Source organism: Triticum urartu, chromosome 7A (assembly GCF_056163025.1).
Source record: "Triticum urartu cultivar PI428250 chromosome 7A, HENAU_Tu73, whole genome shotgun sequence".
In the NCBI taxonomy this organism is placed as follows: Eukaryota; Viridiplantae; Streptophyta; class Magnoliopsida; order Poales; family Poaceae; genus Triticum; species Triticum urartu.
Genome location: NC_141879.1, coordinates 49,231,891 through 49,245,653, shown reverse-complemented (window position 1 = coordinate 49,245,653; position 13,763 = coordinate 49,231,891). Strand labels below are relative to the sequence as shown.

Sequence of the window (13,763 nt, the reverse complement as noted above, 5' to 3'; positions counted from 1 at the left end):
GTTAGACAAGGCACATTTATGTTGTGAAAAAAACAGGGAAAAGTAAATAAAAATAAGTAAAAAAATAAAAATAAATAAAAAAATAGAGATATGCCGACGGCAAGGCCGTCGGCATACCTGCGCACATGGCCACGGATCGATGACGTGCCTAAGGGCGCGGATCGGTGATGTGGCAACATCCATGGGCCAGAGCTATGCCGACGGCCAGGCCGTCGGCATAGATTTGCCACCCCACGGACAGGCGAGCGACGCGGATCGATGACGTGGGGAGCGACGCGGATCGATGACGTGGCGTCTATGCCGACGGCCGCCGTTAGCCCGTCGGCGTAGATTGACGCCGTCAAAAGGCCGTCTCCGTCCGGGTAGCCGGGCCCACGAGCTATGCCGACGGCCTTCTCTATGCCGACGGCCACCGTAGGCATATTTCTATCGACGCCGACGGGTGAGCTTTGCCGACGGGGGCCGTCGGCATAGATTGATATACGCTGACGGCTTTTCTATGCCGACGGCCTGGGCTGGGCCTTCGGGATAGGCCAATCTATGCCGATGGGGCCCGTCGGCATAGGTTCGGCCGTCGGCATCGCGAGTTATTCTGGTAGTGACAATATCTTTTTATCTGAATAATGGCGGAGATTAAATTATTTCCTTCATGGTACAGGTACGGCGTTGAAGTCCCATCTAAAGGGGCGGGCGCAGAGCAGCCACCTGGAGGGGCTGGGCTCACGCCAGCAGCGACATCATCATCATTGGGGCATGTGCCCACGTGGTCTGCTGCTTCCGGAGATGAAGAAGAAGACGGTCGCGAACAACTCGTGGTGGCAATGGCAGCAACCGATCATTCTGTTTTACGAGGGGCATTTTTCGAGCCCCGTAGGCCGGAGGACAATGTTAGGCTGAACCTGGCTAAATGGATAAACAATGTTGCACAACGCAACACTACTGCGGTGAAACCAATACCATCCATCGCAATTGTGGCACCGGATGAGCAAGAAACCAGTGCTATTGCAGCTGAAGCATCGGCTTTATGGGAAGAACATCATGGCACCCGCAGTGTCGCCTTGATCGACATACCAGCAGTGCACTTTTATTCTGATTTTCTAGAAGCCGAGGACATTGTCTACTACATCCTGCGGGAGCTGCAGTCTGTTGAACTCCAACACCAACCACAGAAAGGTCAAGTCATGGGAGAGGAAAAATTGGACGCTTACGAAATAAAAAGTGCCATTAGATCAGGAAAAGAGAAGTTGCTTACTGAAATTACTGAAAAAATTGAAGGAATGAATATTTCCGACAAGATTTCAAAAATCAAGAAAACTATTGAACAAATGAAAGAAGGCCAGCTGCAGCTCAACCAAATGAATGAATACCAGCTGGGCCTGCTGGAGTCTGTTAAAGATGAACCCTTAGGCGTACTCCTCCAAGCCTTGTGGCAGCTCAATCCCATGGAAGCTAATGGTGCGCCTGCTACCAAGCAAAGCCATGAAAATAAGAAAGCCACACGTTCAGAAAAGAAGGAACCCACACGTTCAGAGAGGAAGAAGGCCACACATACACACGATGATATCATCAAGGAAACAGCCAAGAAGCTTAAAGGTCATATGGAAAAAGATGCAGATGAAAAATCGAGGCCTAAAGAGCACATGGAAGAAGATGACAAACTAAGGCCTAAAGAGCATATGGAAGAAGAGGAAAAACTGAAGCCTGAAGAGGACATGGAAGAACAAGCATCCCCAAAGCAAATTCGTCTCGAGGAAGGCCATTATGCAGACATTCTAATGGAGGTGTTCCCTCGGCCGGTGAACCGGGAGCAAGACTCAAAGCAAGCCACCCCAACAGGCACTAGTATATTGGTTGAGGAGCCATTCAAAGAAATAATCCGCAAAATAATGCAGGAGGTGCAGGAAGACAACTCCATCAGCAAACTAGATATATCTGATGGTAAACAAAGCCAGGATTGTATCCCGGATTTTCTTATTGAAGAAACCATACAGAAGATCGAAGAAATCCATTGGAAGATTGAACAGCAGCTTTTGGTTATCAAAGGGATCATGGATAGATTCAGTAACTTTTTGGAGAGACACCATCAGATCCTGGTTATACTCAAACTAGATAATGACTGGGTATCCGGATGGGAGGAGACAAAAAATGCTTTCAGCATGCTTGGTTGCATAGCCGGTGCACTGATGTTGACCTTCGAAGAAAACAGAGATGAAGCCAAAGAATACTGTTGCCCGCCTCAGGAGCCTATAGATTATTCTGTTATTTGCCTCTACCGTGATATTGCACTCGAGCTTACAAATCAACACATGAAACAAGATAGCACCCAGATTCTTCTTGACATCTTGGAGAAGTGTAAGAAATATGAATTCTGCATGAAGATCTTCGTTCATGCTTTGAACGCCAACCCCAAGAGGAGCAAGGAAGAGCTAAGCAAATTGGACAGCACTCTGCAGCAGCTTCCAGACAACTCATTGGACAACGTTGCTAACAAGATGTTCAAGTTCTGTTATAGTGATCTACCTAATGAATACAAGTCCTGCTTGCTGTACCTAGCTATTTTCCCTCGGCGACAACCCATCAGGCGGTCAACCTTAATTGGACGTTGGGTTGTAGAAGGGCTGATTACCAAGGAAGACTGGGCCAGTTCTGTGCGTCATGCCAATCGATGTTTTGATGTGCTCGTCAATCGGTGGCTTATTTATCCAGCTGATATTGGTGCTACAGGAAAGATAAAGAGCTGTGTGATTGGCGATCTAGTTCATGCATTCATTACCAGGGTCGCAAGAAAACGGCGCATTGTGGAAACACGCCTGTCACATCACTTGGCTCTCCGCTTCTCCATTTTCAATGACCTTCGACTCCGTGGTTCAGATAAAATAGACAGATTCTTTGAAAAGCTCTATGAAGAATCATCTCGAGTATCCCTGATCAAGGTGCTAGATCTTGAAGGTTGCCAATGCTTTGTAGGGAAGAACCAAAGCTACCTCATGGACATATGTAGCAAGATGTTACTGCTCAAGTATCTGAGCCTAAGGAGAACAGATGTTACCCAGCTGCCCACTGAAATCAACAACCTCCGTGAGCTGGAAGTATTGGATATCAGAGAGACCAATGTGCCTCCATATGCAACAGTAAATGTCTTACTCCTGAAGTTGAAGCGTTTGTTGGCTGGTCGCATTGTTTTGAGTTCAGGGGCAAGTAGTACTGAACTATCTAGTGTTGTGATTCCTGATAAGGTCGAAAAAATGATAAACATGGAGGTATTGTCCAATGTCAAGGGACGGACCAGACAAGATTTGGAAGATATTGGAAAGTTGTGGCAGCTGAGGAAGCTTGGTGTGGTTATTGAAAACAAGGAGCCACACCTCAGAAATTTTCTTCGAGCTATCAGTGATCTGCATGAGTGCCTCAAGTCTCTGTCAATTACTCTTTCCAGTACAGAGGGCAGCAAAGAATTCACACCCTATGTTCTTGAACACTATAAAAACACTCCCAAGCTTCTTGAGAGCCTAAGCATTACCGGAACCACACAAACGGTGCAATTTATTCGGTTGTTGACCAGAGATAATGGCCAACTGCAACTTGGTAAGGTAACTCTATCTGGTACCCGGCTGAGTCAGGCTGATCTGAAGGTCCTTGCCAAGCTGCCCAAATTAATATGTCTCAGGCTCCGAGACAACGCATACATTGATAGCAACCTCAACTTCATCGAGGATGAATTCGAAAATCTCAAGTGCTTTCTTATTGAGGGTTCCAACATAACTGTCCTCAACTTTGGAGGTGGAGCACATAAACTAGAGAAAATCGTTCTGTGCTCCACTGAAGGATTGTCAATTTCTGGAGTTGAAGACCTTCTGGAACTGAAGGAGGTCGAGTTGAAGAACTGCAATAAGTTATTATTGTTTGACAAGGCCAAAAACATATCCAAGGTGACTCTTTGTCATACCTCTGTGAGTCAATATGAGGTAGAGATTCTCGCCAAGATGCCTAACATGCGCAACCTAGTACTCAAGGACATATTTTGTGTACAAAGCCAGCTTATCTTATACAAAGGTGACTTCCCAAAGCTCAACCTTCTTACACTCGACTTCTCTGTCACCCCCAAGATTATCATTACCGACGGATCAGCTCCTAAGCTCGAGAAAATCATCTGGTCCTTCACAAAGGACACGGTGGGTACTCTCTCCATCTCTTGCATTGACATCCTTCCAAACCTGAAGGAGCTCGAGCTCAATGGTGATTTTGTCCCCGGGGAGGTCGAAGAAGCATTGAAGAAACACAAGAACAAACCCAAGTTTACATACAACAAACCGGAAAACCAATACCAGGAAGCCGGAAACATACTAGAAAAGAAAGATCCTCCAAGATTCTCATTATTGAGGAAGAAAGAGGATTGATGCCGGATGTGCCGTTCCATCATCCGTTCATCTTCATCGGCTCCCATCCCATGGTGTGGTTTGTGTGTGCTCTTTGGTTTGCCGTTGTGTGTTACTGTCTGCCGCGCATGCGTGGGCAGATATATTATGTATCTATATATGTGGATTGAGTGAGTGTATGTCCCTGCTACTTATTCTACATATGTGTCCTGTAAATAAGAATGAGCATATGTGATGGTGTGTACATGTGTGCCCTGTAACTAAGAAGGAGCAAATGTAATGGTGTGCCCTGTAACTAATTAAGATTGAGCAAATGTAATGGTGTGCCGTTTGTGCCCATGGATTTGGAGGTCTCTACTGTCTGCATGAATGAACGATCAGAAGGTTTGAGGATTAATCCCCTCGTCTCCAGGTTGCCGAGTTGTTCATCCAAGAGTGCTCTCTGATTTTTTAGTTCCCGCAGACTCTACTAGAGATCTAGGCAAAGGGACCAAATGAATCAGATCCCCGTCGCTGCGTTCCTTGCAACGCGTCTCGAATCGATCAAGATCGACTCCCTTCCCACTCAAGATAAACCTACTTTCTCTTAACATCTCAATCCCATACGGATCGGATCTACTGGGCAGACATCAACATAGCCCGCTACCCCAAGCACCAGAATTCATACCTTTCAGAGCCGGAATCTCGCTTCCGGTCGAGAGCCGCTGGCGCTGGAGTGCCGCCGACCGGCCGTGTCGCCCTTAATTTTCTCGCGGTCTACTCACGAGTAACCTGTCTTTTTTGCAACTGTGCACTTCCAGGCACCGGTCAGGACAGGGTGGTGTTTTCAGTTTCGGGTGTTCACTCTGTACTACTGATTCCTCCCTATCCAAAACAGCAAAACCAAGCTTTGGACGTTGCAAAACACTCGTCCCATTTTTGTTCAACTACATTTACGTCTAGATTTTGTTCAATTTAAACGTCATGTTTCATTAATAGATCCAATCGAGTATCTCTCCCTCTTTTTTTTTGATGGGACATAGTAACTCAACTTCTGAAATATCGAGTGATATGAAAGATATTGGTTGGCAAACCGAGTGTCATTCTTCCTGGCAATAACAGAATTTGGCAGGCTCTGGCTCCATCGCCTATAGCATCTCCTCCACTGAACCTCTTTTCACAACCAATGACGAGCAGACATTCGTCCTCGATTATGTAGCAAGCAGAAAAATATTAAGATGGCGTGGCATCCATCAACCAATGGTTGCAACAATAAATATGTCTATGACTTGCCTACATAGCAGATAGAGCGAAACAAGAAGCTCTGACCGCAGCCGTACCAACCAAGCCACCAAAGCTAAAATTCCTGACTTTCTTAGGGAAGCGAAGCAGGTGTGGAATATTGCACCACGTCGATCAAAGAGGGGCCCGGTCTTGCTGCACCACCCTCGCACACAGAGGAATATTTGAGGAAATATGGATCCTAGAAATCTGGGTATGCACTAGCTTGCATCGTATAGTGAATGGCGATACAATCATACAACTCGTTCAGATTCGGCAGTGTCTTCCGAGACATGCATGTTTCCATCTGCCGTTTGCACAAAGCACGCGACCAAAGCTCAAGTCCTGTAAAATTTCGTACAGACATGTCCTTGAAGCAGTTACATTCGAAAGAGGCTGGTTAATGGCAATTCCTTAGCATGTTTTTTTACTTCGAATTTATTTTCATTTGAATGATGCTATCTGATCACAATTCATTTGCACGCTTGCGAGTTTTGATTTTATTTTCCTCTCACAGAAAAAAGGAACAGTTCATTTGTGCGACCTACTACCTGTTTTGTTGCCACTTTTTTATCTAGCCAAACATAGTGTGTAATTCTCTGACAAGCTAAATAATTGTTGTGCCATTATGGTGTAGTTATTATCAGTGGTGAATGTGTACCTACATATTAAACTAAGTAAACTTGGAACTACCCATTGGCCATAAAAGAATGTAACCAATTTTGTCGATAGAAAGGATGTTGATAGAGGTGCATCAGATGATAGGTAGAAGGCATGGTTGCCTCGCACAGAAGATGAAGACACCTGGTGCGAGGTACATAGGAGAGTTTTTACCTTGTACAATTTTCCCAGTATCCACCAGTCCCACTACATATGTATCAAGATACTCTTACACGAACATGTTTATAGAGGCAACATTTGTAGTGCCATTTGAAACATGGTTAGAAGCAATACCATTTATATTACCCGGCTAGCCATAGTTGTCTAGTACAACTTCATGGGGAAATGGTCTATGAATCAATGATAGCAGTACTTGCATTGCCCATGAATTTGTCTTTACTCTCGAATGCATTTCCATATGTAGCTTTCAGCTTGACTAGATAAACTTGAAAATCCATACATGTACTCAAAATGCATTGCCGGAAGAAGAGAAACATTCTAAACAAACTAAATAAAACAAAAGATGTAACAATAAGTTCAATAAGTCAAATTATGCATTAGATATTACAAATACTATACCTTGGATGTTAATACATTCTCACTAATGCCACAATCTAAAATACATAGATCGACACAAATCCTAGTCGCGACATCTCCTTGTTGCCACATCACCGCCGCTGCGTTCCAGCAAGAAATAGTCAAGTCTAGATCCTAAACTAACCATGTAGTTCAGGAATCAACCCTCTTCTCAGTTTTGATTTAGTCAAGCGGTTTTGACTGCTGACTATGCAATGCCAAGTCAGCTTTCCTAGATCGGGTAATGCCCCTCCAACGAGCTCCCCCCAGCAGTCAACGCGGCCGTAACTGCTTGACTGAGTCAAAACCGGTGAGAAGGTTGATTTGTGAACCACATGGTTAGTTCGGGTTGTAGATCAACTGGTTTTGTAATTCAGGATTGAATTTTAAGAGGGGTGATTATTTGAGGGTTGAAACGTGGACTTCTCTCATAAAAATATAGGGACGTCACCAACTTCACCATTTGTCGTGACCAGCTTTTGACAATGCCCCGAGTGGTGATGCTGGCTTTTCTTTTGTCGATCCATAACTCCCAACGCAAAATAAGAACGAAAATGGAAGGAACTCCAAGGCACTAGAAAATATGGATGAGCTTGAGCTTCACATGTCTCACAAGGTATTCAATCAACGATGAATGGAACTACCCAACAGCTGATATTTCTAAGGCTGTATAGGTAAATCATTCTTTACAGATCTAATCAGGTTGTTAGAAAAAGTACTTGTTTTCCTAATTGCCAAAAGTCACAAATGCCAGGATTTCACTTAAAGGCTTAGCCGTAGGGTGCATGCCAACATTCATGCAACTGAATTCTAGACACTCCAAAGGCGAAATTTAACTGAAACTAGTGTATATTGGATCACAATGATATCTCATCAGCGGTGGTTCACGGTCTTGTGTCACAAATGACACCCACCCACGATGATATAATAAATTAAATTAGTCGTGTGGGATGATTGACATAAGGTCGGGCCAGAAGGAAACCATCACATATGAGTGCAACTTACATGATAGTTTGTTGATGAAGATTGTCGTATATGTAATAGTGACAATTTTCTGCAAGAAGATGTTTGTGATGAGTACCCCCTCTCCCCCCCACTAGGTTTCATGGTATGCATGGAGAAAAGCAGGTGTGGAGTACTACACCGCGTCGATCAGAGAGGGGGCCCGCTCTTGCTACACCACCCTCCCATGCAAAGGAAATTGCTACCGTGGGTATGAGAAAAGTGATTCTACCATGCACGGGATATCCAGTGCATGGCTGAGGCGTCCATCTTTGTTAGAGATTCGTGCACCCATGCCATATATTCAAGCTTTTATTTGAAGTCCTCTGACACCTTTATGGAGAAATGCTACAGCAAAGTACTGCGATGCAGTTCATTCCTCTCTGCCACTCAATGCTATGAGTAATGCAGGTTTGAACTAGGTGATTACAATCCGTCCTCAAACCTGATGTTAGATATATTGCCTTCTATGTTCACGACAACTTTCAGTCCATGTCGTTTTTTGGAGTCTTAAAATCCACGGTTTTTAATAGGTACTTCCCAGATTCATTGCACAATTTCTTTTTCATCTTTGCAGTCCCAGATTATGTAAGTGCAGATATATAGTGCATGCAAAAACTGTTATAAATAAAATGAGTTTTTAATACATCTAAAATGGGTTTGATTTGTAACCACAACCCCTGTATCTTTCCCTGCCATCCCAATACAAATATGTCCCCAATTATAAATTAATACAAGGGGTTACCATATAGACATGGTAGAAGAAGGCAAGAAGTAACCGAAACCTGTAAGAAAGCAAGAAGTCAATTGTGCTGCTTTGCATATGCAATGCTAGACAGTGTTTGTTCATGATTTGAAAAGTGAAAGAACTAAAATAAGCAGAAAAATTTGGTGGAAACGTATATTGTCTTACCTTTCTGTTGTTACATTATGTGTGTTGTCAATGTTTTCTATTCAAAAAGGTTCTGTCAATGTTTTAGATCGCTTTATACAATTTTCCCTTGAACTGAAAATGCATAAACGGATAGGGAGAGATATTGTTCGGAAGTATCACCACTGATTCGAGATGAGAAAACAATGGAGTATAGCCACGATTACAGCACCAGCTCGAGGAGAAAACTGTGGCTAGAAAGAGAACCGCCAAGAGAGAGAAATTTGGTCGACGAGGAGGAAGCCATTCGTACTAGCTATGGCGGCAACAATGGCTGCATGGAGACCAACCAGAATAAGGAAAAACAAACAATGATGTCAATGGAAGGCTGATGGTGAGAGAATGACTACGCAGCTAAATCGTTCTTTCTCTATCCGTCCGCCGACCCATCCCCCATAACATATGAATTGGTGTCTCCAACATAGGCATTGTGTCTGTCATGAGGAAAAACGAATCAGTGGTGTGTTGCACTACGACTTAAAATTTTTGATCCATTTTTTTCCGGCTGCTCTCCATATAATCCGGTGCTTCTCATGGAAGCTTCTGTTTTTTTTTATTTTTCCATATTGATGCAAGCAACCCTGGTGGTAATTAAATCTCACATCCTTTATATATAAAATATTAAATTTGTTCACGCTCTCTCTTTTCAGTTTATATTCATGTGGGTTCTGCACAAGAAGTCAACCGGTGATCTAGGTTTGGACATTCGCCCGAGTCACCAGTGTCGAACAATCAACGCCTGCAGTGGCGTTATGCGTACACGGGTAAAGACTCAAAGCCCATGTGTGCAACTGTACATACTTAATCAAAAGTTGACAACAGACATGTAATTAGCAGTTTTACGTTGGACGATGCTAATCATATTGATGTGGCCAAATGTGCTATAAATCCACATATTTCCAGTATCTCCTTAATTTTGGTCCTCCATATTCAGCATGCATGGGTGATGGCGGACACAAGGTTGTTGCTTGCGGTCTGTCATGACCAAGGATGATTACACACGGTGAGGATCGATGCTCGATAAGGTATGAGTTTGTAATTAATTATAAATGAGCAAATAAGTATTCCATGTTTTAGTAATTCTTCGTTCTCACAGCACTAGATGAATAGTAGACTGAATAATTTCTCTTATTTGAGATGGTCTTTGAAAAATGCATGCATATGACTATCAGTAGACGTACAAGTCCAATGCTCTCCCATTATTCAATTGTTTTAATTTGGATTTGTATTATGTACTGCCGCAAAAAACATGATGACAATGACCAAACCATTTGAAGTCCCGCTTATAACTAAGCAAAGTATGGCGAGTTATACAAGAGGAAAATCTGGAGCGACCATCCACGGCCATTTAAAAAAAATTAACAATAGCGTGTGATGTGCTCTGTAATTAAACTATGAAGCACATTTTCACGTAAGTCCATCATCGCTGTTGTACATGTATACTATCTATGTCCCAAATTTAAATTCTACATATACGCAAATATGTGGTTCAAGTGCATCTAATAAAAATCATTATATGTAAGGATCTTTGGTATGATGTTCAACAAAAGCTTTCTAGAGGTTGTAGCGTTCTTGAAATTCCAGATGGAATAAACTGTGTTCTTTGTTCATTTTCAACTTATTTGTTGTACGGTTTCTTAGCTACATATCTCACGTGAATATGGTGTGTTCTTTGTTTACCAAATGTTTTCCTAACCCAATTTATATGAAGGATATATGAAGAGGCAATGCAAACATACGAAGTAACTAACAATGTTCTATTTATTGCTTTTCCTGGATTAAATTTATAAAGGAAGCAATCATTTATCACTAAGGAAAACATAAGATTTGCTAAGCGTGTCAACTTTACATGCTACAGAGATGAGATAAAAAAAAGCAATCTTCCTTCCTCATACTTATAATGGGCTTTTATTATGTTATCTTAACGTAAACTATTTTTAGGTTCCACTTTATTAATTAAGGTTGGTACGTCCAACTACCTCAATATACATTCAAATGCAATATTAATTAACTAGCCCGTGCGAATGCACGGGTTGGCGACTAGTATATTTATAGAGAGAGGTGGGTTCATGCGCAAGGGGGTGCGTATATATAAGTACCACCAGGCACCACGTAGCTTTATTTTTGGCAATCGGCAAAAGCTCTGAATTTTCATATGTACAAGAGAATTGACCGGCTCGAAAGAAAATCTCATCAAAAACTGATAAAAAAAATGATCACCTACCTTGCAGATTATTACTACGACCTTAGGTGCATGCAAACTTCAATGTATTGGCAAGTAACTTCCATGACTTCCCATTGTGCATGATTACTTCTGTGTTTAGCTACGTCCCCGATTCCTCCCAGTACTGCACCCCTGACTTTTGCGTGACAGAGAAGTTTCGAGAGCAAACTTTAACGAAAGACAATGAATCTGATTAAAGGTTGTCCTTGGTGTGAATTTTTGGGTTCAATAAAGGATCAAAGATAGGGAAATAGTAATGTTGTCTATATGCCGATCTATTATAATCAGAAGTGGACTATATTGGTTATGGATGAAACGACAATATATAGGATACAGATAGAAGTTGATTATATTATCTTTGCTCCAAGAATTGGAAATACATGTCGGGATACAACAAATCACATGAATCACGAAGCAGCAGGTCGTTGATGATATCAAGACTATCTGAACGTGAGAGCCGAAATGAAATATCCGGAGGGGCTTTGGGCACACTAGACGACATACACTATTAAAATAATATATAGCCAACTAGGACCCCTCCGATCCTCCTCCTGCGAGGCCCCCGCGGGCGCATGGGAGGCTAACCCTAGCCGCCGGCAGGGCGCACCTTCTGCCCTCCCTCGCTGCCGCCAGGGAGCGCGACGGCCGGCGACGGCGGCGGGGTGCTCTTCTTCCCCTCGCACGGTTGGCGTGACGCAGGGAGGCTCACCTGAGCCTCGGTGTCGCACTGGGTGCCGGGCGCGGCAGCACGACGGCCGTCGGGGCTAGTCGACGGCGGCGGCGTGGCGGTGGTGTGTTGGGCAGCGCGGCGGTGGCGGGCGCTGTCGGTGTCAAAGCCGGCAGATCTCGGGTAGGGGGTCCCGAACTGTGCGTCTGATAATCGAAGGTAACAGGAGAGGGACACGATGTTTACCGAGGTTTGGGCCCTTTTGATGGAGGTAATACCCTACTTCCTGCTTGATTATCTTGGATGAATATGAGGTTTACAAGAGTTAATCTACCTCGAGATTGTGATGGCTAAAGCCTAGATGTCTAGCCTGCCTGATTATGAATATCTCTACGGACTAATCCCTCCGGTTTATATAGACACCGGAGGGACCTAGGGTTACAGAGTCAGTTTACAGAGGAAGGAATCTTCATATCCGAATGCTAAGCTTGCCTTCCACGTGAAGGAGAGTCCCATCCGGACACGCGAAGAAGTCTTCTGTCTTGTATCTTCATAGCCCATTAGTCCGACCCATGTCACATAGCTCGGAAGCCCAAGGACCCCTTAATCTAGGACTCCCTCAGTAGCCCCTGAACCAGGCTTCAATGATGACATGTCCGGCGCGCAGATTTGTCTTCCGCATTGCAAGGGGGGTTCCTCCTCCGAATACTTCAAACTAGTCCTCGAACACAGAAAACGTGTCCGGCTCTGCAAAACAGGCACCACACACAGCCGCGAAGAGTATAATATTTAACAAGTCCCATCTACTGACAACTTTTGTAGCGAGACGTTACGTCCCTGCTCGGTTATTATTTCGAACCTTTTTTTAGCCTCCCACTCCATATTTCAAGATGTGGTTTTCATTAGCACGTCTTGTTGAAGCAGAGATCGTGTCTCCTTATCGCGGGATTCTCATCAATACGGATGTGGGTAATCCAACCGTGCCGTCTGCACGACCCTTAGGGAATAGGCGAGTTTTAAGGCGAGTGGGGAGGCGCTTGATATTCGCTGCCTTTATAAGAGGATAAGGATTCACTCTTTCACCCACGCATTCTTCCTCTCCGCCCATCCGTTCTCGAGCTACAGCGCCCAAGCTTCCATCCTTTCCGCCTCAAAAAGCACTCCGACCATGTCCGGATCTGGAGTGCAGGGCAAGTGGATGGCCTCCTCCGTCACGGAGGAGAACATCACGGAGCTCCGGGAGGCAGGGTACTTGGCCCAGGAAATCACCCATCAGCTTCCGATCAAGGGGCAGATCGTCCCCACCCCGGAGCCCCACGAGAGGGTGGTATTCATCCCCCACTTCATCCGCGCGTTAGGATTCCCTCGCCACCCCTTCGTCCGCGGACTCATGTTCTACTACGGGCTACATTTCCATGATCTACCCCAAACTCTTTCCTCAACATCTCGGCATTCATTGTCGTGTGTGAGGCCTTCCTCCGCATCCCACGCCACTTCGGATTATGGCTGAAGATCTTCAATGTAAAGCCGAAAGTGGTGGATGGTCAATGCAGAGTGCGGAGGCGCCATGGTGTGTAAACTGTCCAACATCACATGGCCCACAGGCACCTTTGTGGAGACCGTCAAAGGGTGGCAACAACAATGGTCCAACGTCACAGAGCCCCGTGACACCACCTGGCCCGCGGCTCCCGAATTAAAGTCTGGGCCCCCAATGCGGCTTGCCTCCTGGCTAAAAAAGGGCCTGGACTGGGCATCGTCGGATGAGGTGACAACGCTGCAGACGCGCATCAAGAGCATGGTGGACAAGAACATCAAGCTTGTCAATGTGATCCAGGTGATGCTTTTTCGCCGGATCCTTCCTTACCAAAGCCGGACTTGCTACTTGTGGGAATTCAATCCGGCCAAGCACCAGACCTTGCAATAGTTCTTCGGCTCCATGCACGAAGGCATCTGGAAGGTGCTTTTCAAGACCAATCAGACGTGGCAGAAGACGACCGAGGACTGTGGGTATAACCTGACCCATCCAGCCAGTCCGGTAATTTTTTTCGTATTTCCAGGTATATCCTC

At 44.6% G+C, this 13,763-nt stretch overlaps 1 protein-coding gene across 1 annotated transcript; it reads left to right on the top strand.

The window, feature by feature from the left end:
• The first annotated feature begins 623 nt into the window (after positions 1-623).
• On the top strand, positions 624-4,715 carry LOC147957588 (uncharacterized). The gene has a single exon (XM_087536686.1). The coding sequence runs from the start codon at positions 624-626 to the stop codon at positions 4,395-4,397; it is 3,774 nt and encodes a 1,257-aa protein (XP_087392812.1). The 3' UTR covers positions 4,398-4,715.
• The last annotated feature ends 9,048 nt before the right edge of the window (positions 4,716-13,763 follow it).

Bases quoted from the DNA above. Each gene is read 5' to 3' on its own strand.
- LOC147957588 (XM_087536686.1), top strand. From the start codon at position 624: ATGGCGGAGATTAAATTATTTCCTTCATGGTACAGGTACGGCGTTGAA.